At 36.9% G+C, this 23,383-nt stretch overlaps 1 protein-coding gene across 3 annotated transcripts; it reads right to left on the bottom strand.

The window, feature by feature from the left end:
• Positions 1–717: 717 nt before the first annotated feature.
• LOC132046147 (ion channel DMI1) lies at positions 718–15,288 on the bottom strand. Of its 3 annotated transcripts, XM_059436700.1 has the most exons (12): positions 14,646–15,288; positions 13,756–13,824; positions 12,865–13,485; positions 11,567–11,749; positions 11,276–11,335; positions 10,991–11,194; positions 9,801–10,049; positions 4,767–4,865; positions 2,848–3,042; positions 2,323–2,415; positions 1,761–2,027; positions 718–1,332 (listed from the first exon to the last, which is right to left on the bottom strand). In XM_059436700.1, exons 1-12 carry the CDS (start codon positions 15,117–15,119, stop codon positions 1,114–1,116), a joined length of 2,733 nt encoding a protein of 910 aa, XP_059292683.1. In that variant the 5' UTR covers positions 15,120–15,288; the 3' UTR covers positions 718–1,113. The 3 variants fall into 3 exon arrangements, with proteins under 3 accessions (XP_059292683.1, XP_059292684.1, XP_059292685.1); XM_059436701.1 differs by lacking the exon at positions 4,767–4,865; XM_059436702.1 differs by lacking the exon at positions 718–1,332 and having other exon boundaries at positions 1,777–2,027; positions 2,323–2,399.
• Between the last annotated feature and the right edge of the window lie 8,095 nt (positions 15,289–23,383).

The raw sequence follows: 23,383 nt of genomic DNA, 5'->3' as shown, positions 1-23,383 counted from the left end.
TTTATTCATCCGGTTCTACTGCCTTAAACATATGGTAGGAGCAAAAGTTTTCATAATTATATGGCTTAATGCATATGCGGCCCCCTAAAAATGCTTTTTTTTTTCATTTTGGCACCTCAACTAAGTGTTGTTCCTATTGAACCCCTGACCTCGTCCTCAAGTGTGTCTATCAAACACAATCCGACTTACATAGTATTCCATCTTCAATGTAGCAACATGCTAATATATATTCTAATTTAATTATGCCATCTTTTAGCTAAGATTAACAAAGAATTGAGAGGGGAAAAAAGAACAGCTCTTAATTAAGCTGGCAGTAGAAGAGCAGAACCATCAGAAACCGATACATCCATGGCTTAAAGAATAGCTTACCACATATCTAAAATATTACTCCACCTTCATTTCCCCAAATTAATTTTTGCTTCTAATAAAAATCAGATTTAGGAGGTTTGATAGACACACTTGAGGACGAGTTCAGGGGTTCGATAGGAACAATACTTAGTTGAGGTGTCAAAATGGAAAAAAAGAACAAGTTTAGGGGGTTGCATATTAAGCCTAATTATATTGCACGGATAAATTCATTTAGAACATTCTTTAGTATGTCAATTCTTAAAAATTTTGCACCAAGCTTATGATCATATTTAAGTTCCTACAATTACATAAAAGTTCACTTTTTCCTCCCCAAGATGCTCATATTAGTAACTCAATTGCTCCAATGGATGATGTCAAAGAGACAAATACTAATACCATAAATGATGCTATGTTTTACAAAGGTCTAGCTTGTTAGTTTTTAGGAATGTTACATGAAATGAGAAAGATTTCATTCTTCATTTCTGATTTGTATTGCAATATCTAAAAGACAAAAAGAAAAAGAAAAAGAAAATTAACAGTTCTAAGAGCTCTCCCCTCCTTTCCCACTATGCCAACCAGCTCTTACTAAAAAGTAAAACCTCTTCCTATTATTCTCTACCTAAGCTGCTGGTTGAAGTTAGAGCTACCTTATTTGCCTCTTTTCTAGTGAGTGCTTGTCTGGAGAGAAATATGAGATGTTTGATCGAACTTGTCAAAGCCCGATAATATAAAGCAGGTGCATGTGAGATTTTCCTGATTATTTTTTCAGTCACCTGAGGAAATAACCACAAAAACATCATCAAGGGACCACTTGCGTTGCTTTGACTTGCCTGCTGGGTTAATCACAGCACGTTCTGCAGCTGCAATGCGGTAGCCAATCACTATCTCCTGCCTTTGACGACCCCTTCTCATGATATCATAGAAGCAGAGTTCTTCCTGGTCATACAGATAGAACTCTGCTGGCTTGATGCATAATTCATTTCCCTGTATTTGATAAATGCTATCAGATTAAACTGATCCAGACTCGATGAAAAGATCAAATTGAACTAAATGTAAACAAAGAACTTGACAGCTGTAGCATCAAGACCCCCCCCCCCCCCCCACACACCCCACACACCAAAAAAAAAAAAAAAACCACGACCTGAGGGTGCATGAACATTTTTTGTTGTGGTGAATATGAGAGGAAAGACTGGTTTGTCCTATTTTAGCCTGAAATAAATGCATCCTAGTAGTACACACAACTGAAAAACACGCCTGGCCATCCCACAATTTAGCGTATTACTCACTCCTATGTTTTCTCATAAACAGTATACACATCTATTATTTAAAAGGTTGAGCGGTAATACATGTGAAATCCTTCAATATATTAAAGCATGCACTCAGAACATAAGTAACTACGGAGAAACCAATACCTCTTCGGCAAACAATTCTTCTAGCACACGATTAATCTGTTTGTCTTCTGCTACCATTGCAAGTGCCATGCTCACCAGTTCATTTGACAGCACGTAATCACTTATTCTAGAGACTGACACAAGATTTCTTGTCCTGGAGTCCAATATCTCACTTATTATTATTGATCTGTCTGAAGCCTGCTGCATTTCACGAATCCAGGAGCTCTGAGAAAACACCGAATGCCGTAGAGGAATCGACCTAGAATCTTTATTAGGAAGACGCTTCGACTGCATTATATAACAATTCAGCAATTTCAATCACTATTGGAGGATTAACGACATCCATTTTACTATTGTGACATTGAAAATAAAAAAAACAAAAAAAGCAGGTCAGAGGAAGAGCAAGTGAGATCATTAGCACTGGAGGGGAGGAAAAGGAAAAAAAAAAAAAAAACGAAAAGAAATTGAAGAGGCGCAAACGAAAAGTTGCAGACTTGTTCAAACTGGAAATGCTTCTCAGAAACAAGTACTCCAGTGAAAAAATTAGTTTATATGCCTCGATTGAAAGTTCAGCAACAATGACCTGGATATCTCGGATGAGGAGGAGGGTGGCAAGAGACCGTGAATCAGAGTGAACAATGGAGTCTTCGACAGATTCATCTGCAAGAATCAGAATCTATTCTCTTAGAGTTAGTAAACGGTGCATCAACAAAAATATAAATTGACATGCCAAAATATTATCCTCTGGTATGAGTTTAAAATCATTATGATTCTCGTCTTTGGTTTTTCTACACTAAGGATCAAGAGTAACTAGCACACTGTATTCAGATCCTTAGCAGTAAGACAAAGCCATACATTTTGCCTGAATTCAAAAGTGTGAAAAATCACCAAAAGGATTCACCAGCTATCTAGCACTATGCTACATCAAATTCAGAAATCTTAGTTTGTCCGGGAAACTTTAGAATAAATAAGTATCTTCCCTGCAAACAAACATGACAATTTTTTTTTTTTCCAACCTTTCTGAGAAATGACCTTCGTTTAATATTTTCCAGTTTTTCTTTTAGGAGAGTATTAAACACCTCAAAGTATGAGCACAACTTTAACTCACCGAATCAAATGTCTCCAGAGGAAGACCCTCTAAATGACGCCTAATTACTGCATTTCCCACATGATGGACAAGTTTTATGTTCTCCAGTCCTGATATATCAAGGCCCCCGTCAGTCAACTTCCTTTCTCTATCTTTCTCGGGAACCTCATTAAACATCCACAATTCAGACCCTGGAGCCAATAATGCCTCTAGTACCTAACAAACAAGACGAGGAGAAACCTATGAAACTCATGAATAGTATCTATCTCACCGTTCCAATGCAGCGATTTTTAAAGAAGATCCCATTAACGGTAACTGGAATAAAAAAGACAAGAAAAGAAGAAGGTTCAGCCAAAGGAAATTTATTTTTCTCAAACCATTGTGTGAAGTATACCAGATAAAAGAAATGCAGAAAAGAAAAGGGAAAATAACTAAAGAGAGTTTAATAGCAATTCGGGTGGCAATTATCAAGCTCCTAAAAATAAAGAGTAACCTAGATGATATACAAAGGCGTGTAATAGCATTTCCCCACACCAACATGAAAAAAAAGGTAGGGCAAAAACTTAAATGTACCATTTTGAAACTGCAAATGAAACTGTGTTTGAAAAATTAAAATGCAGGTAAGTTAATTTATGAATACTACAAAAAAGAGGGACTCTAGTTTGAGAGGGCAGATGACATACATCAAGCCACAACATCCAATTTGAAGACGAAGGAGCATTAATCCATTCATTAAGAAACTGGAACTTGGGCTTAACTCAACCACAAAAGCTAGCTCACGAGGTGCAAGGATTGCCCAAAACCATATAAGGAGACAACAACCATTTCCCTCAACTGATTTACGAAATTTTAATATCTCTGCACGCCCAAGTCTAGACATCTGTAGCATGAACAATATGACATAGGGACTCAACATTGGCTGAACCAACGATAAGGATGAGTGTGGATCTGGTACACTGTTAAGAAAATCAACATTGGACTCCACTCAACCTCAAAAGCAAGCTCATGAGGTAAGGATTTCCCAAGCACATGAGCAGATGATAGTCAATCCTCAACCAATCTGGAACATTCTAACATCAGTGATTACCTTACTAAGATCACATCAAATTAAGCTAATCTAAAATGAAGACGGACACAAGTTCAGACGTACTAAGGGGTCGTTTTGTTGATGGTATTGGAAAAATTTATCCCAACATTAAATCTCACGTAAGATAATACAATTATTTGGTTGGTCGTATAGGAAAATTAATTGCCACATAACTAATGCAGTGTTTGATTGACTTTAAATAATACTCGCATTGAATTGCAAGAATCTATATATTATTTTATGTGGGATAGAATGAGGAATAAGCATGTGTGTATTAGCAATATAGTTATTACACTATTTAAAGATAAAACAAGATAGTAATTCATGTAAAAGAATCTAATCCATGTATGACAATCTCTTAATTATTAACCACCCATAGCAATCCCTTCATTACTAACCGCTGCATTATAACTACCGCATAACTAGTATGTGAACAAAACACCTCCTAAAGGTGCTAGACCGTGATTCCAGAGACTGAAGTATTCCCCACACCCCACTCCCTCCCCCCAAATCCCATCTGAAGCACTGGAAAACCTTGACAATCTATTGAAAACCTGTAACAGTGCAGAGTACTTGGGCTTTACTTCAATGATATAGGTCAGGTGTCGAATCAATGTCAATCAGATTAATAAAGGACTGTATACTCTTAGAACACCTTTGCTCTCCACTACGTGGTTATGGAAGAACAGGTTACTTGACCTAAATTCCTGCTCACTGTGGAGCAGCTTCGCCCCTCTCGCTTTTTATACCTTGTTACTCACATATTCAGAAAGGGAAAGGGAGGGACCCAACCCAACCACACAGAGAGAGAAAGAGATTGACAGGAGAAACAGGTGATGCAGATGTAGGGTACCATAATCATATCATCAATATCACGTCTCCAGCCACAGAATAAGATTCTTTCTGGATATTTTGGAGGATCGGTTATCCTAGGGAATAGGCCTTTATTTACCTGCAATAAGCAAGCCACTATATAAGCAAATAGAGAAACTGAGCCAAAGTCAACCATGCATTAATTGAATTATTGCCAAACAAGGATCAGAAATATTGAATTATGGAAGGGAGCAACCAGTAGATTCACAAAATACATATATACAAGTAATGGCGATATGCGACTCCGTTTTGTCTTTGTTTTATTATTTAAAAGAGCTATCAATTATATTACCTACCACTACCAGTGACAGAGAATGTCTTATCATTATCTCTTTCTCACACAAACTAAATGCCTTAAGTCCAAAAAAGGAATTAGAATACTGGAAAGCATCTGAATTTGATCCTAAAAGCAAGAATAACCAACACTAGTAAAAATACCTTTAATAAAAAATAAAAAAAAAACACACTACAAAAAATTATTAGGTAGTGAACAGGTTATATATGATCTTTGCAAACTTTTTGCCAACAAAAACTCCCCTATCTTATTTTCACTTAAAGGGACCACCAATATCAGAATAGACTTAGCAGATACAATCTCCAAGACAATATTGAGAGGGCGTGACCTAATACCATGCTAATATTGATGCAAGAAAAGTGCTCTATTTTTTTTTTTTTGATGACATGGGAACCCGCAACTGCTATCCTTCGAGTACGCACAGGGTAAACCCAGCTCCTGTGCAATAGCTCGCAAACCACACAGGAGAGGTAACCCGCACTAGGCAAGCCCTGTGCGATGACCTCGACCCAGAAGGCAAATCCCCTGCTGTCATAGGCAGGGGGTTTCGAACCTGGGACCTCCATTATGAAAGCCCCATGCTCAACCAACTGAGCCACCCTTGCGGGTGAAAAGTGCTCTATTTTACCATATCAAAAAAAAAGTGCTCCATTTCATCTTCATTTTTGCCATATCTTACGATTGTCATACTTAATCAGAACTGACAAACTATGATAAAGGAACCAATTAACATCACTAGAGTAAAAAGGTTGAGCTTCATTGCCAAGAGCCTCATGCTAGAAACTATTTAAAAAAAAAAAAAAATCAGAATCCAATGGCAACAGTTTAGCATCAACATTTTTCCGAAAAGCTACTTGCACAATAAGAACAAAATGTTCAAGAGTTACATAGCTGTGAGATAGTTACTTAGACTAAGTTAAATATGTATAGATATAGTACTGTGTGTACTCATGTCCTCATTGTTTAAAGGGATAATATATATTTTCCCCCTGGACTTGTCCAGTTTCTTCAGAAGAACACTCAAACTTTGCGGGAGTTGGAGCGGACTATTCAGATCCTTGAGGACATGTTGAGAGCTTGTGTGATTTACTTTGGTGGTCATCGGGACCAGTTCTTGCATTTAGCAGAGTTTGCGCATAATAACAGTTACCGGTCCAGCATTCAGATGGCACTGTTTGAGGCTTTATATGGTAAGAGGTGTCGTTCACCCGTTGGTGAGACATACGGGGTTATGCCATGGGTTATAAATTTGCTAAAGGATTCCTTGAATAAGGTCAAATTGATTCAGGAGCAGCTTCTCACAGCACAGAGCAGGAAAAAGAGCTACGCGGACCGGAAGGTTCGAGTTTTGGAATTCATGGAGGGCGAGCGGGTATTGTTGAAAGTCTCTCACATGAAGGGAGTGATGCGACTGAGGAAGAAGGGCAAGTTGAGTTTGAGGTTTATAGGCCTGTTTGGAGATTTTACAACGTATTGAAGAGGTGGCTTATAAGCTTGCTTTGCCACCTAGATCGACAGGTGTTCTTCCTGTTTTCCATGTGTCTATGTCGAAGAAATACCATGAGCATAAGTCCCACGTGTTACATTTAGACACAGTGCAGCCTGGTCAGAATCTAACATTTGAGGAGCCAGTGGCTATTTTGAACAGGCAGGTCCGAAAGCTAAGGTCAAAAGAAATAGCTTTAGTGAAAGTGCAATGTAAGCATTATCTGATTGAGGGGGCAACTTGGGAGACTGAGTCAGACATGTGGAGCAGATAACCATAGTTTTTCGACAGCTCAGATATGATTCTAAACTCGTTCGAGGAGGAACATTTGTTTAATTAGGCGAAGATGGAACGGTCCAACCGGTCATTTTGAGTACTAGAACATCTTTCCCTTATTTGAGGCTTCCCATAAGTTCGTTCGGTAATTTGTGACTTACGGGTGTGGGTAGCATGGGTCCCAAGGGACTCAAAGCATTTTGGAGCACTTGAACTTTTTTTTTTTTTTTGGAGAAGGTAACATTTTTGGAGCACCTGAACTTGAACTAGAACCCTATAGTGCTTAGAGTTGACCAAAGCCAATATTTTGAGTAAACGGACTTAGATTCATGGTTTGAAGGATCCTATATGTTCGTATGATGATTTAGGACTTGTTTGGATGATTTTGGTAGCGACAAAAGGGGTTCAGGTGAGGTTTGGATAACAAAACCAGATCTAGACTCTGCAGATTTTATTTTTTCCTGGTGCGAGTACAATCGAGCTCAAGGGGCACAATCGTGCTCAAGGGCTGAAACTTTGGGCAGCTTAATCGCGCTATAGCTGCGCTATCAAGCACAAGGGAGTATGTTGATGTGCGCTATCGCGCAGGGCGCCATCACGCATGAGACACGTATTCGCGCAGAGGGACTGGTCAGTGGGCTGCGCTATTGCGCCCTGTGTGCACGTTTGCGTTGAAGCTTTGTGCCCGCGTTGGGCGCTCTCGCACCTGGGCACCACGATCACACTAAAGGTGCTTCAGGTATAAAAGTGAACAATTTCAGGAATCTGAAGTCATTTCACCATTGTTGGGGTTTTGGAGCTCGGCATAGCCCGGATGAGAGTGCAAGAAACGACCAAAAACATCAGGTAAGTGTTTTTACTGCCTATTTTGATGATTAGCATGATTACCCATGTGCTTTTGGCTAACCCTAGGTCTAAGAGTATGAATTTTGAGGATTTGAAGGTCGATTCAGTATCAGATTTGAGTTTTGAGCACAGGATTGAAATCGTATGATATTGGTAATGTCTTATTGTAATAAAGACACGATTTTAATTCCGGGGCTTGGGTTTGACTTTTTGGTTGACTCTTTAATGTGATTCTTTTTAGATGGCAACATGGGTATCGTTGGTTTAGTTTAACCCTGTAGAGTACACTTTTTAATAGATTGGGAGCATTGGGAGGCTCTGAGGAAAGGCGAGGCTATTCAAGGTGCTAAGCAACGGCTCAAAATTAGGTAAGTTAAGACTATGACTTCGATGGGGGATTTTTCCCAACTAAATGAAAATTAAAATGTCCTATGCATACGGGGGTAACGCATAGGGAAGGTGACAACCACTTATGCGGGTAGCGGATGACATGTTCGAGTAATTAGGTTTTATGTTGTTTTTCTCCTATGACTCATAACTGTTAAATTATTTGTTGAATATTCTTTACTGCTTAAGAAAATATGGTTAGCATTGATTCACATGCTAAGGTTACCATCTTGGATGTTTCATGTATTTCATACTACATGGGTTGCATAGATTCTTTTCATGCACGGTTTATATGCCATAAGATTGCATACATGATTCATGCATACATGATTCATGTTTATTTCATGAGATGTTTGACGAGTATACGGACTTGGGTGTCAGCAGTTATGAGATATCATTCGCTGGTTACTCTGATACCGATTGATATGGCTAGGGCACGATGGGACAGTCCGTGCGGATTGATATGATTATAGCACAATGGGACATTCTGTGCGGCGTGTGGGTACGGATCCACCCCCCTAGGGTCACTGCTCTTGGGCACCCCAGGCAATGTGCATGGTGTACTAAAAATACTGGTTATGAGACAGGATTGGTAAAGTCAGCATCATATGCATTGCATCATTTGTGCATATCACTTCATATGCTATATCTGTGCATAATTACTACGTTGTTCAGTTGAATTTACCTTATGCTGCTATTTCCCTATCTGTCTAGATTATATGAATTGTACAGGAGCAGGACTAAGCGAGTATTTTAAGACCATCCCTCGCCATTATCCTTTTGGGGTCAATCGACGATACTTGCTGAATACGTGGTGATCTTGTTCTCATGCTACACTTGCGGTACTTTTTGTGCAGATAATAATCCCAGTGCCAGCGGAGTCCGTGAGGGTCGTGTCAATTTTCATACTTTGGTTTGCAAGTTGGGCATATGCGACATCTTTGCTCCAACTTGATGAGAAGTGTTGATTGTGTTTTTATTAGCATGATTTTAGGTGACTTTAGTTTTCCTTTCCCTAGTGTAATTATAGGAGTAGAATATTTTCTTTTATTGTAATTGATTGTCATTTCTCAATTAGTTAGGATTCACTTGTATAAATACCCCTTCACATGGGATGTAAAGATATACTGAGATATGAAAGAAGTCTTTTCTTCTTCTAATATCTTCGGTATAGATGCAATGTTGTATGCACCAATCCATCTTCAGTTATATATAATATGTGGAATGTATGACTTATAAATAAGTCTATCTTGTACTCCACCCATCAAAAAACGAAAGTGTATCTTGTACTCCATTATCATCAAGTTTTTAATACAGTTTCTTCTCTGATAGTTCCCAATATCCATGACATTTTAAATGGCATTTCTGGCTCAACCAAAGACTGAATAATATCCCATGCTTAATTAATAAAATTTAAGAAAACAATAACATGACAATGAAACTTTACATTAGCTCTGAAGAAGGATGAAGCAAGATGAACAAAATGCAATAGCAAATCAGCAGAAAAGCTTGAATCTCAAAGTAAAACATAAAATGTATTTGAATTTTTTCGGGCACTAGAGGCAAACATGGAGGTGGATCTGAAAGATGATAAGAAGGTTTGAGATATAAACCCAAAGAAAAGAATAAAAGGTATTCATCAAAACGGTACAGTTAATAAATATCTAATCACAATATGCAACAGGAATGCCTGATAACCATCAATTACAGAGAAGAAAATTGACCTCTGGTAAGAGACCTGGTGCATAGGTATCATCATCCTCAGCTATGACAAGGATTTCATCACCTTCTTTTAGAACATATCTATCATCAGGATTTATGATAATCTTGCCGCCATCAGCAGCAACCTTAACTCCGCAAGGAATTGCCTCCGGAAATGATACCAGTATATTTTCAAAGGGTGCACCATCCAATTGAGGCCACCGTTTAATGTAAAATTCTGCATTTTCAAACCCCAAAATGTCTTCCCAAATCTGCCATATTGGACAAGAATTAGTATTAACAAGAAAATACATATTACTCTTCTGCAGCAACTAACAGCTACCAGAAACAGGAGCAAGCTAAAATTGAGAAATCTATACTACTGTGACACTTAATCAATAGGTACCTCTATATTATTGTTATCTACAATGAGTTTGCTCATCCATATTCAGTTGTACATTAAGTGGGGATGTCATGAGGGTATCATTATGGTTTCCAATATAATTTGGTAAATGGCTGTAATCGCCTTCCATTTTTCTATTCCTCCTGAACAAAGGTGTATCAATTAAGCATTAACTGAGAACAACAAACTAGTATACAGATGCAAGTATCAGATTATGATTCATTGCAGCTTGGGAAAGCATGTGTCCAAATAAAGCACTCAAGGAAAGATGAGGTTTAACCTTATACTGGATCTTCAGCCCCAAAAAGATGGACAACTCCGGTCCAAAGCCTGGATAAAGGAGAAGGGTTGTGGTAGGTTGAAGGCCACCAATAAACAAGTTAACTTAAGAATTCTCATATTATTGAATTTGTAATGGAGTGGAACATGTATAAAAGGAGCAAAATGGGCATTGAAGATTACAAGAGACCCGAAGTAGTTCGGAAGGCATTGTTGTTGTTGTTGTTGTTGCTGTTATTTTAATTTCATCAACAAGGAACTCAAAAGGAAGAGAATTCTTCTGGCCCATTTATGTTTTCCAGGAAATTTAAGGCACAAGTATACAGTCTTTTGATGTGTACTACTTGAATTTAAAACTAATGATTTTAGCCGAATTTAAAACTAATGATTTTAGCCATTAGCCAATAGATATAAGAGGAATCAGAAGGACCACAGCATGTCTAGATGACAACATAAGTGGTAAAAAGCTGTCAAAGCAAGGAAGAGAAAGACAAATGAAGAAATAATGTAACAGAACTATATATAACCGACCTGAGCAAGGCCAGGCTGCAAAGCACATTGTATCATCAACCTCCCAATCACATCATGCGCAACAACCGTTTCAATGAGTTCACCCCCAACAAGCTTCACTAACGGTTCGTTGTCGAGATCACTCATCTCCACAACAACATGACCTCTCAATCCCTCTCTTACTCCAGTTAGACTAAGTACAACCCTTAGAGCACGTGCATCACTCTAACAAGAAGAAAAACATTGGAGTAATTAGTCCGAATTATCTGGTTGTTTAGAGCTTGAAGATTCATTTGTGAAAAGCACCTGATCAGCATTCTCATCAGATGCTAGGACAATGATTGCACGTGCTTTCGAGACTGACACCTGTATGTGTCATAGAAGAACAAAAATAACAAGAAATAACTATAAGAAAGAGGGAATAAAAAAGAGGTTAAGGGATTTCAAGAAGAGTATAAGATACTAGTCGAACCCTTAGATACTAGTTACTTTTACCTCACAGAATAAATTAGGATATCAGGATAATGAAGAAAAGGAAAAAGGGTTTAAAGGATAAGAGGGAGTATCAAGGGAAAGAAAAAAGATACGCTGTCACACCTTTTTCAAATCAGCAAGTATTAGCGGACTGCCACTTCTGCAGATAACTGAAGTTCCCATGAAATCAAATTCTAACTTTGCTATGTCCATCTCCATCTCCTCCTTGTCTCTTTCCGCAAGAACAACGACAACACCACCACCAATGCTCTTGTTAGCTATTGCTAGCTGCTTCAAAAGTGACCCCTGTAATAAGAAAATACTTTTACACCTTCGTGTCATAATTACAGTCTCAAAAGTCATGATCGCAGATAATTCCTTCCCTCTAGCGAAGGCAACACTGAGTGATGTTTGCAGCACACAAAAACAAATATGTATGGCTTAAAGCTATTCTAGATGTATCTGTTTGCTTTTCTACAATAAGATCTCTCAAGAACCAATGCTACTATCTTACTTGCAAGCCTATTGTTAACAATTTGCAGATCTTCACACTAGAGTAGTGGTTTTGCTATCTTTTATCCTCTCTTAGTCTCTTTACTCATTATTTTTTTTTATTGATGACCGTGGAGTCCGGTCCACCTTGTGCGCACCTCGACTAATTCCACGGGATACCTGCCACCTCCCACCAAAGAATACCAGGTAACTCTGTCAAGGCTAGGATATGGGAAGAAATCCCCTAGTGTTTTTGTTTCTGCTGTGATTTGAGCTTGAGACCTCATGGTTCTCAGCCCACTTCGTTAATAAAGAACAAAACCTATATCAAACCTTTTTCAAAAAAAAAAAAAAGTAAGATAATTTTATAAATCAAACCTATATCAAGCCTATTTTCCTTGCCAAAAGCACCTTTACTCAAGTATTTCATTCTACTTGTCATGTAGGAAAAGAATCCAGCACTAAGGTACCAGATAGAAAGACAGAAAGTTCAGTTAGCAGCTGAAAATGCCGTAACTTGAAATAAAACGTAATCCTGTAAACAAACTATCATCTATGAAGAATAAATCTTACTAACAATTTAGATTATATTATTGACAAGTCAAGGGAAGATTTTAAGTCCAACCGTACAACCTTGTTGCACAGCCATGCAGGTGAATGTGTATGACTGTATGACTGTATATCTTTAAATCCAACGATTCATCAGTGTCCAATATATTTGAATCAAATGGACTGTAAAAAAGATGGATCTGGATCAAACTTCCTTATGGATCATATAAATCAATTGGATTTCGAATGAATATAGATTACATATCTAATGTATGTCCATCCAGATCCAATCTTTCTACCCTATTCCTGCCCATATAGAGCAAAAGCCAGAAAATACTTCAAAAAGTCGCAACATTTTAAGCAATATGCTATAGACTTACCAATTTATCACTCCATCCAAGAACAAGAATGTGATTACTTTCAATCACTTCACTCTTTCCTTTCCTTAAAGAATCCACTTTTTCTGAAATAGCATCTGAAACAAGCCCCAGCATCATAGCAAATATAAGCATGCCTCCTGAGCTTATCAGAACTGAAACTATCCTTGGCCCTGCACCAACCATATCAGCATGGTTTCCAGAGTCTGCTACGAAGCTCCAAGACAGCCAAATAGCTTCAGTAAAGCTGCCATCACCAACAGCATAAAGTGCCAATCCTCCATATCCAATTAGAAAGAGAGTGGCAAAGAGAAGTGCAAGCAGCTTTGCATAAGGGTAAACTGAGAAACACACATCCACCATGTAAGCAATCCTTTTCTTCAGTGGAACCTCCTCCTTTGAGGTATATTTCCTCTTCAAGAGATCAATTATTCTCGGTAGATAGTCAAGATATTTGTACAATACAAAAGGAATAACGAGGATGAAAACCACCATGTACAGAGCAATTGTTCTACTGTCAGCATTACCAAAATACACTAATGAACTAACTTCTTCAAACTCCATGATACCAGCGCTGGCAAGATCAACATGGCTACAAACTCTACGAAGACTAATATTCTCCTCCTGCAAATAAATCAATCCTAACCTTCAACTTATGTACTGAGAACCAATCATTTAATTACAACAGAGATCAAAAAATTGAGTACAAGTTGAGCGGTTAATATGCCTGTTTCTTCCAATAAGCAGTGGTTCTCTTTATTTTATTTTAATTTTGGCGATAAGTAGTATTCGGGTTTCTTCCAATAAGCAGTAATTGAAAACTATATTTAATCTGAGAACGAAGACTGGAGTGAAAAGAATTCACAAATTTAACAGTGTTCATAGAGAGCATACCTGAAGCTTAGAGACTTCATTCCGCAAATATAATGTGTGAGATACAGATAATGTACACACAAACTTAAGCTGCAATACATGGAAATAATTTATCAATATATCAAGAAGAACCGAAAACCTAATGCATTGAGATCAGAAAGGTTTATAGCCAAAAGAGATTGGATGGGCAACAAATTCCCATTCACCAAAAAAGTAAAACATAGTACTATACTACTATGTACTCTCTGTCCAATTTATATAACATTCTTTCCTCTTTGGGACGTCTCAACAATTCATTCTATACAAGTTTCATACTTTAAAGAATTCAAATTCATTAAACTATTCAAATTTTAAACTTCGACCAAACCAGCTTGTCAACAATTACTTTTAATTGTTTTTCCAGCATCACTAACATAATAAACAGAACTCAAAATTTAACATTTCAAATCTTGATTCAACGCAGAGGTATAAAATGGGACGGAGGGTGTACTGCACCACTATGTAACATTTATTAACTCCCTTAAAATTTTACCCAAAAAGCAATCAATTTTTCACATTTCCTGCAGGTCTTTTTGGTTTTTAAATTTTCCCGCTTACTATGAAATCAAACAGAAATACTCCCTCGGTTTCAATTTGTTTGTCTTACTTTCCTTTTTAGTCCGCTCCAAAAAAAAAGGTCTCTTTCCTCTTTTGACAACTCTTTAATTCCAACTTTCCTCGTGGCATGTTTAAGACCTAAAATTAAAGGGCATTTTGGTACATTCTACATATCCTTAGTTAAGGACCACAACTATCAAAAATCTTCTTTCCTTTCTTACACTCCGTAACAAGTCAAAACTAGACATATAATTTGTAACGGAGGGTGTAGAAAAGTCAAGGGAATTAGAATGGGAAAAGCTAAAAACACTAACCAAAAAAAGGATCCAGGAATAGGTATGCCCAGAAGAAGGTCTTCGAGCATTGGAAGAGTTAGCTGAAGTGAGCCCTGATAAAGCTGGATTAGAGACTTGAATAGACAAAGCATTCAAATCTTTCTCAGGTTTCAGCTTCGCCTTCGGCTTTATCTTCGACTCCACCCTCAAATTGGCCGGTAATTTTGATTTGGAAGCTGACTTGATGTTGACTCTGGTTCTAGCAGTATGGGGTCCAAGAAAAGAGGGATAAACATAGTCACGATCGCCAAATCCAAAATTGGGATCATTAGTGGAAGTGGAGGTATGAGATTCAGAGGAGGATGGGGGAGTGAAAGAGACACGGCGAACAGCGGGGAAAAGTGGGCCAGGGAAGTGGGGTGTCTTGTCTGAGATGGTTTTGGATTTCTTGAGTAACGGAGGTCTCTCCGCCTTGTTAGGGTTTGAATTTGGAGCTCCATTTCTGTCGGGCATTCTCCGAATCAAACAAGGGAAAAAGTATACAACACAGAGAAGTTGAGAAAGAGAACTATGGGAAGAAGGAAAATGGGTTAGTTGAGTTTGGAGCTAAGGGAAAGTGTACAAAGAAATGGAGAAGCCATGGGAGAGATCACATGGCTCAAGTGGTTGCGGTAGTTTATTGTTTCTTGGCCAAACCCATGACAGCCCATCGTGGTCATCAACATTTTTCACTTACACATCTAAACTTAGGGATATTCCTATTGAAAGACTTACACTATCTGAAATTTATTTTAATTAGACACTTTTTATACAATTAATCAAATATATGAAGAGTGTGTATTACACTCGCTGGTGACATGTCAAAGTGACGAATTAAATGAAGACACGTGGTATTTGAATCTGAAATAATAGTTACAAATGAATTATGAGAAAAAAGAAAAGAAAAACTACTTTTTTGCAAAAATTAAAAATAACAAAATTATTTTATAAATCCAACCCAACGCCACCTACCCAACCCCACCACTATCATCTTTTGTTTCATTCCATCTAGGCAGCTATGGTAAAACTGGAGACCATCGGAAATTAGAGCAGATGGAAGACGACGTGGTTAGAAAATATTTTGTTGATTTCTTTGTATTTTTTGTTCTCTGCTCCATAATCCTCCCTCCCCCCCCCCCCCCCCGCTCTTTCCACCGAAATTTCCAAACGAAACAATTAGTAATAATTTATTAGATCCTAATGAAAATTTTCGCCGAAGCTCAATCGGAAATATCGAATTGAGCGAAAGAAAGAAGATCACCGAAATGTAAGCAAAAAATACTTTCCGGCTACTGCAATCTATTGTGAGGAACAAACCCAACAACTATTCACACCATTAAGATCCTCAACTTGGAAAATTGGTCATCTCCATCTTGTTTCAAGCAATAAATAATGAACCACAACGGCAAAATTTTCTTGAAAGATTGCTTAATTTTCAGTAATTATCCTACTTGACGCCCACCTTCTATTCATCTTCTTCTACATTCTTGTGTGTAAGAAAAAAAAATTCCACATATGAATCTTATTTTCTGAACTACTTCAACAAATAAATATTAAGTGAACAAGAAATATTGGATGCATAGAAGACTATGAGAATACGATCTTATTTTCTACGGTGAGGTAGGAGATTTGTTAATGGTAGAATATTAAGTGGAGAAGAAAGAGAAAAAAGAATAAAGAAAACCAAGAAGATGAAGGAGGAAATTAAAAGAATAAAGAAAAATTAAAAATCTGTTTTTTAGACTCTTCACGCGCTTGTTTGACGTGAAAATCACACCGCCGCCAAGTCGGGCGAAAATGTCTAAATGACACAAGGCATACTGATGTCTAAATGAAACAAGGTCCACTTTGGGTATGATGAAAGAAGTGGACGATCACGACGTGTCTGTTCACGGGTTTGGCCTTGTTTCTTTTTTCTTTTTCAGTTGGAGCTTAATTATTGTTAAGTGCTTAAATGCTTTCCCCTTTTAAATTCTTAGAAAGAAAATCATTAAATCTTCAAAAATTCTTTATTTAAAAATTTGGAAATTATAATACTTACTCTCAACAAAACTTTTTTCTTTCTTAGCGGTTCTAATTCAAAACCTTAAGGGGTCGTTTGGTAGGAGGATAAGTTATTCCATATATATGGGATAAAAGGTGAGATAAGGTGGGATTAGTAATCCCACATAAAGGGTGGGATTACTAATCCCACCTTTTATCCCATCTATATGGATTGGATGGATACCAAAAAAGTTATCCCACTAACTAAAAATAAAATTAATTTCAATCCCATTGGATTAATAATCTAGCTCATCCTATCCCTCCTACCAAACGACCCCTAAGGGCAACTCATTACATTACCTATCACGAAAATGTATTTTGTAATTGTAGTTGCATCTTTCTGATGAAATAGCTCTCTTCATAGACCCTCAACAATTCAATGCCATTAACCAAAATGTGATGGATGAGATAAAATTGAAGAGTTTTTGTTGGTGAACTCAATAACTTACTTAGCAATTTTGGATGTTTTTTTTTTTCTTATTCTTCATTTCTATTTTTGTCACTTCATATTTATATTATTTCAGCGGTTTATGTATTAGTCGGTCTTATAAAGCTCGCTAAGTCTCGCTTCCGTCTCCCCTTCACTTATGTTGTGGAAAATCGTCGTCGGCATTCTATAAGCGACTTGACCGAGTCTACGAAGCTTTGCTTTTATTGTAGTTGGTCCATAATGCCTCCCTTCATTTGCTTGCCTATAAGCTAACTAATCATTAACTGCTTTAATTTTTTATTCTATAATTATTAGGGTTTATGTATCCATCTTATAAGAAATTCTTACCAGATTATAAATAGAGAGATAAAACTATCTATCCTTGACATTAATATTTGCGTGCCATTTCAAGCGACTTATTGAAACAAATTGTTATTCCTTGTTTTCGTCGCATTTCTCTTTTTTTAGCTTTTAAAGATCTTTTATTATATTACTAAAGAGAAGTTCTTGTGTAGATTTTGAATGATAAATGCATAATGTGTAAAATGTGATTTTTTTTTTATCAGTATTGTCTATTGAATAATCAATAAATTTGTAAATGAATAATTATAAAAAATTCTTTTCAATGGAAAGATATATATTTCTATAGTAATTCATCACATCACGTGGGTAATGTCTAATTAGAAAGTCATCACTCATGATAGTTCATTCGGTATTTTTATTCCTTAGATTTTGAAAATTTATGGAAATTGATCGCTAAAATTAAAATTTGTTTTGATTTATTATATGTCACTGAAAAATTAATTTAATTTTACCATCGAAAGCTTTCTTCCTTATTGAATCATCAAAGACCAAATAAGAGCATACTACTTACTTTTCTTTATTTTGGTAAAGTACGTACTACTCCTACTTACTTTCCAAATATTATTGTCATCTTTTTTACTTCAATCCTTCTGTAACTTTGTAGAACAAAACTCTTGGATATATAAGCAAAACATGGTTGTCCTTCCCATAAGAAAAAGGAACAGTGAAAAAAATGAGATGCTTGATCTACTTCTCACTTTGATAGTTAGGGAACATCTCTTGCACTAGCTTTTACGATAATATAATTATATGATTCTCTCTTGACTTAATTTGTTTTATTACTATATTTTTCGTTCTATTACTACTTTATATGAGAGAACATTGAGTTAGTTTTAAAGTTTATATCTCACAATTTAAATTAAAAAATGAAATTGTCTAAGATTATTTGAACTATTTTCTTGACAAATCATATCATATTGCTTAATTTTGTATTCGTTTAGTCTACTACTATTAGTATTGGCAATTAATTGAATCATTTCGCATTAATAAAATGGAAAAGTTCCATTCCAAATCTGACATGACTTTTCATTACAAGGAATGTACATCTAATTACCAAAGTTTCGAGGATAGCATGTGTAAAATTTAAAGAGGTTTCAACAAGTACTATATTGCTCCATTTTTTAATAAGATACACCAGCCTTTTGCTATCTTTAGTCCCAAGATTTTCTTTAATAGTTTATTTTAGAATCTTTTGATAGTGTGAATATTGTATGATACTTATTAACAATTAGCTTAATAGTGTTGAATCGTCCTTTCATTCTCTTCCCTCACCCTAAATAAACAAAAGAAAAGGAAAAGGGAAAAGAAAAAAAATTGAACGAAATTGTGACGCAATACTTAATTGTAAAATTTAGTGCCCTGTCTTAAGAAAAATAACTTAAAGGTAAGTGTTTCATTTTTAGAAATAAAAACTAGCTTGAATTATTATATGTTTTTCAAAAATCAAAAGGAACAATTCATCACAAGGAAATACTTAAAGGGCATCAATCTCTCCAAGCAAAAATCTATTTACACGAAGCTTCACCTATGGATAGAAAAAATATGCAGGAAAGGAAGATGAATTCCGTATTAATACTGGCGGAATTTTTCTAACTTGTTCACCACTTGAGTATGATCTTCTGAATAATTTCAGATCTACAATTAGTTTGCTGAATTGGGCGAACATTTCTTTGGTGGATTCTCTTTCATTCCTTTGGTATAGTTCATAATCATGAATCAGAAGGTTAATTGTAACACTCCGTAAATTTGGATTAGGTGTAGATGTGTTAAATGAGTATTAATGTGGCATTTTAGACATGTGAAGTACTATCGGGATGAGTTTGGGTGGAAATAGTTGTTTTGAAATCAAGACGAATAGTGAGGTGCTTAAGATTCGATAAAATCGACTAAGTTTACGGCAAGTCTGCCTTCCAGCCCGATTTTGTGAAAATGCATTGAGAATTTGAGAAAATTTAACACATGAAAGTTGTATCTCTTTGAAATACCTTTCAATCGATATATGGTGGAGCCTGAAGGGATCGCTGTGCAAAAAGTTATGCTTGTTTTACTAGACATTGCGCAGTCTGTACGAAGAACCTTCAGGTGTGCGATTGCGCACCAGAGGCAGTGTTACTGCCCTTGTTGCGCGGTCAGTGTTACACCTCGGAAAATTTCCCGTTAGTGTACAGTGAATAGACGAGCGAGGGGCATGATGTATACGAGGTTTGGACAAGTAAGAAATAGCATTTGATGATCCTAATTAAGATTTCCAAAGACATTCGAGTTAAGGAGAGAAAGTTGTTAAGGGAAGTGAGTCGCAAGTCGAGTGTATCGGATAAGAATTTCGAGTGTTGAGCTAATGGTGTATGAATGATGCCCTAAGGAAGAGTTATAACGTCCCTTAGAATGGTAATGAAGTGTTGAACAAGTGTTAAGAAGGTTCCATAAGGATCGGAGATCAAACGAGTCGACGAAACAACTCTCGGAAAATCTGGCAAACATACGGCCGGACATGCGGCCGTATAAAATCTACGGACCGTATGTCCAGTAGTAGATCCGACCCCGGAATGTCATGTTCCTCTTGGACCAAATATACGGTCCAACATACGGTTAGTAGAAATTATACAGACCGTATGTTGGTCCGTATAATCCAATTGGGACTGAAGTTGATTTTATATAAGGACCTCCCTCATTTCATTTTATTTCATCTTCCACCATTCAAGAAACCTCTAGAGTGTTCCAAACACTTCATCCATGAGAAATCAATAGAAATCCAAGATCAACAACAAGAAATCAAGAGAGTCAAGTGAAGGAAACCCATTAAAAGTCATACAAATCAAGAGAACCCAAAAGAGGTGAAATAGGGTTTTGGTGCAAGAAGTGTAATATCATCCAAAGCTTGTTCCTCTATTATTTAAGGTAAGTTTCATGACCTATTCATGTTAATTGAAGTATTATTAAGTTAAAACACATGGATTGTAGAAGTGTATAGCAAATGGGTCATCAAATGTGTGAATAGTATTATTATGGAGTAGTAGTTGGATTGAACCATGGAAATGAATATGTTGATGTTATGAATGTGTTATAAATGACATTTGGAACATGAAATAAGTATTGGATACGAAAGAATGCGAAAGTGAACTTTAGTCATAAATTATGAAGAATTGGGATAGAATTGTGAAATGTGAATCATGTGAATGAATGACGATTGTTGTTAGTGATATTGTGATTGTCGTTATGAATGTTGGGAGTTGATATGGAATATGGAGGAAAGTAGTATAAACAAAGGAAATGCTGCCCAAATTTCTATAGCTTTAGTAAGTATGTTTTCACGATGATATAGCTAATGTTGATACGAATTCCATTGAAGGTATAAACAAGTGCATTCAAGGAGAACGAGCAAGCGATAGAATAGTTAAACGACGAAGGTATGTGAGGCTAATCCTTTCCTTCTAAGGCATGAGTCCTATGGCATGAATTTCCTCTTTTATTACGAATGCTCCATCTTCGAGAAGACTATGAGTCATTGTTCGTGAATAGCCATACGAGATAAGGGATATGCTACGACTATGATAATGATAATGATGAACTTAAGTCTAGAGATGCTATAGCCTATGATATGATGTTCCAACTAAGCTAACGAAGCTATATGTAGTCCATTGATGTTGATCATTGTATACACTCACCTTATGCCTGTCCCTTCAAGGTGAGGTAGTCTACTTATGAATGTTCCATAATGAAGTTGGGGGTCCACGACCTTACGTCACCCCGACATGACTATACTTGCTTCCAAGTTCTAATGTATGAATTGATGATATATGTATAATGATATTAACTCATGATGAAACCATGGTATGAATATGAAATGAATGATAGTGATGACCTTATGATGATGTATAATGTACGATGATAAATGCATGCTATGTATGATGATGTGATTCCACCGCGCCTAATTAGCCGGGTATGTCACCGCTAAGGCGGGCTGCGTACGATTCTATCGTGCCTAGATGGCCGGGCATGTCACCGCTAAGGCGGGCTGCTATGATTTCACCGAGCCTAGAGGGCCGGGCATGACACCACTAGTGGGCGGCATATGACGGTTACCCAGACGCGGGTTACGACCTGATGATGTATGACTGATGTGACGATGCATGTATGGCATGATGATGTATATATGATATGATCAGGCATACACTATGATAATGTATATGATGTGCTTATGTATGATGAATGTATATGAAATGTATCTATAATTACAAGAGTACACAGGTGGTATCTCCATCTCATGACTTATGATATTCTTATTATGCTTATTTCATTCCTGCCTTACATACTTAGTACAATGTTCGTACTGACGTCCGTTTTCTTTGGAAAATCTGTGTTCATGCCCACGGTAGGCAAGGAGACGTGCCGATCCATAGGAGCTAGTAGGCGACTTGTGAGCACTCCATTGTCCGGAGGTGCCCTTGATTATTCTTTTGGTACATATGTATATATTTATGATTGGGCACAACGGGGTCCTGTCCCGTCCATATGTCTAGTATTCCAGTAAAGGCTCGTAGATACACATGTGTGGGTAGTATGGTCCCATGGTCTGTATGTATATGCATGTATATATTATTTTGATAGCCGAAGGGCTTACGTTTATAAAAGTAATTATGTTTCATATAATGGTATATTTTCATGAATTTGAGCAAGTATTATAAATGAGAGCATATAGATAACGTAATGAGTGGTGTTCGGTGGTTAGCCCTGGATACCCGTCATGGCCCATAGTTCGGGTCGTGACAGTCAGCTGTGTGGTTGGGCTTCGAGCTATGTGGCCGCGCACCAGGTAAGTCGTTTTAAAAGCCCTACTTCGTTCCCTACACCCCAACACAAAAATAAAATAAAAAGGGAAGCTCTCAAGAACCCAATTTCCTCTAAGGTCCCTCCATCATCCAAGGTAAGTTCTAATGATTATTCTAAGTTAATTTCAATTCTCCAACACCTTATTAACATGGTCAAATCCTTCAAATTCTTAGATAATCGATTGAGACTTCGTTTTGGACGAAAGAACCCTAGAATCTGAATTCAAAAGAATTGAACATCAAAAAGGTAACACCTTCATCCTTTAATTGACTATAGCTTTATATTAATGACTATAGACTATAAGTTCATGATATATGAGTTGATGGGTTTGATAGAAAGGCATAAACTATTATAGGTTTGGGTTGTTGATTGTTGATTATTGATAATAGATTAACGGTGTTGTTTATCTTGTGGGTGATGAAAAATGATATTGATTATAGCAATATGAGATTGTAGAATTGTCTAGGAGCAAGAGAATGGGTTGTTGGGGGTAGAAACACCATTGATGAGAGTTGTGGAGCTTTATGCCCACCAAGTGTTTGATAAAATGCTTAGATGACCAAAACATGAGGATTCTTACTAATATTGAATCCCTTTGACTTGTATTGTTATAGATTAAGGTTGAAAGGGTTGACGAATATTGTATTATGCTCAAACGTCGGGATTAAGTTATGTGAGGCTAACTCTCTACGTTTGGGAATGTTCATGATTCTCCCTACGACACGGTTTATTAACTATTACGATTTGCCTCGGAATTATAGTTATACCTTAGTTCCATGAATAGTTGCAGAACCTCTATTTTCTAGTTTCATAATTCGTTCGTGACTTTCATTTCGAATTTTGTGAACTCAGAACATAATCTATATAGACTCCTATTTGATACCCATGATTCTCAGTCTAGTAACTCAGCATGCTTAGAATTAGTTAAGGCTTCAAACCTTATAATTAGTCCTTGAATACATGTCTCAGTTTAGCAATGTTCATTATTCTAGTGACCTTAGTTTCTTAATAATAATTAATGAATATTGAACACATGTAATTTGCCCGAGGGCACATTCTCATGTATACGTAT

Source organism: Lycium ferocissimum, unplaced genomic scaffold (assembly GCF_029784015.1).
Source record: "Lycium ferocissimum isolate CSIRO_LF1 unplaced genomic scaffold, AGI_CSIRO_Lferr_CH_V1 ctg9647, whole genome shotgun sequence".
NCBI classification, from domain to species: Eukaryota; Viridiplantae; Streptophyta; class Magnoliopsida; order Solanales; family Solanaceae; genus Lycium; species Lycium ferocissimum.
Note: the sequence above shows the minus strand (reverse complement) of the source record. Positions and strands in the feature narration are given on the sequence as shown.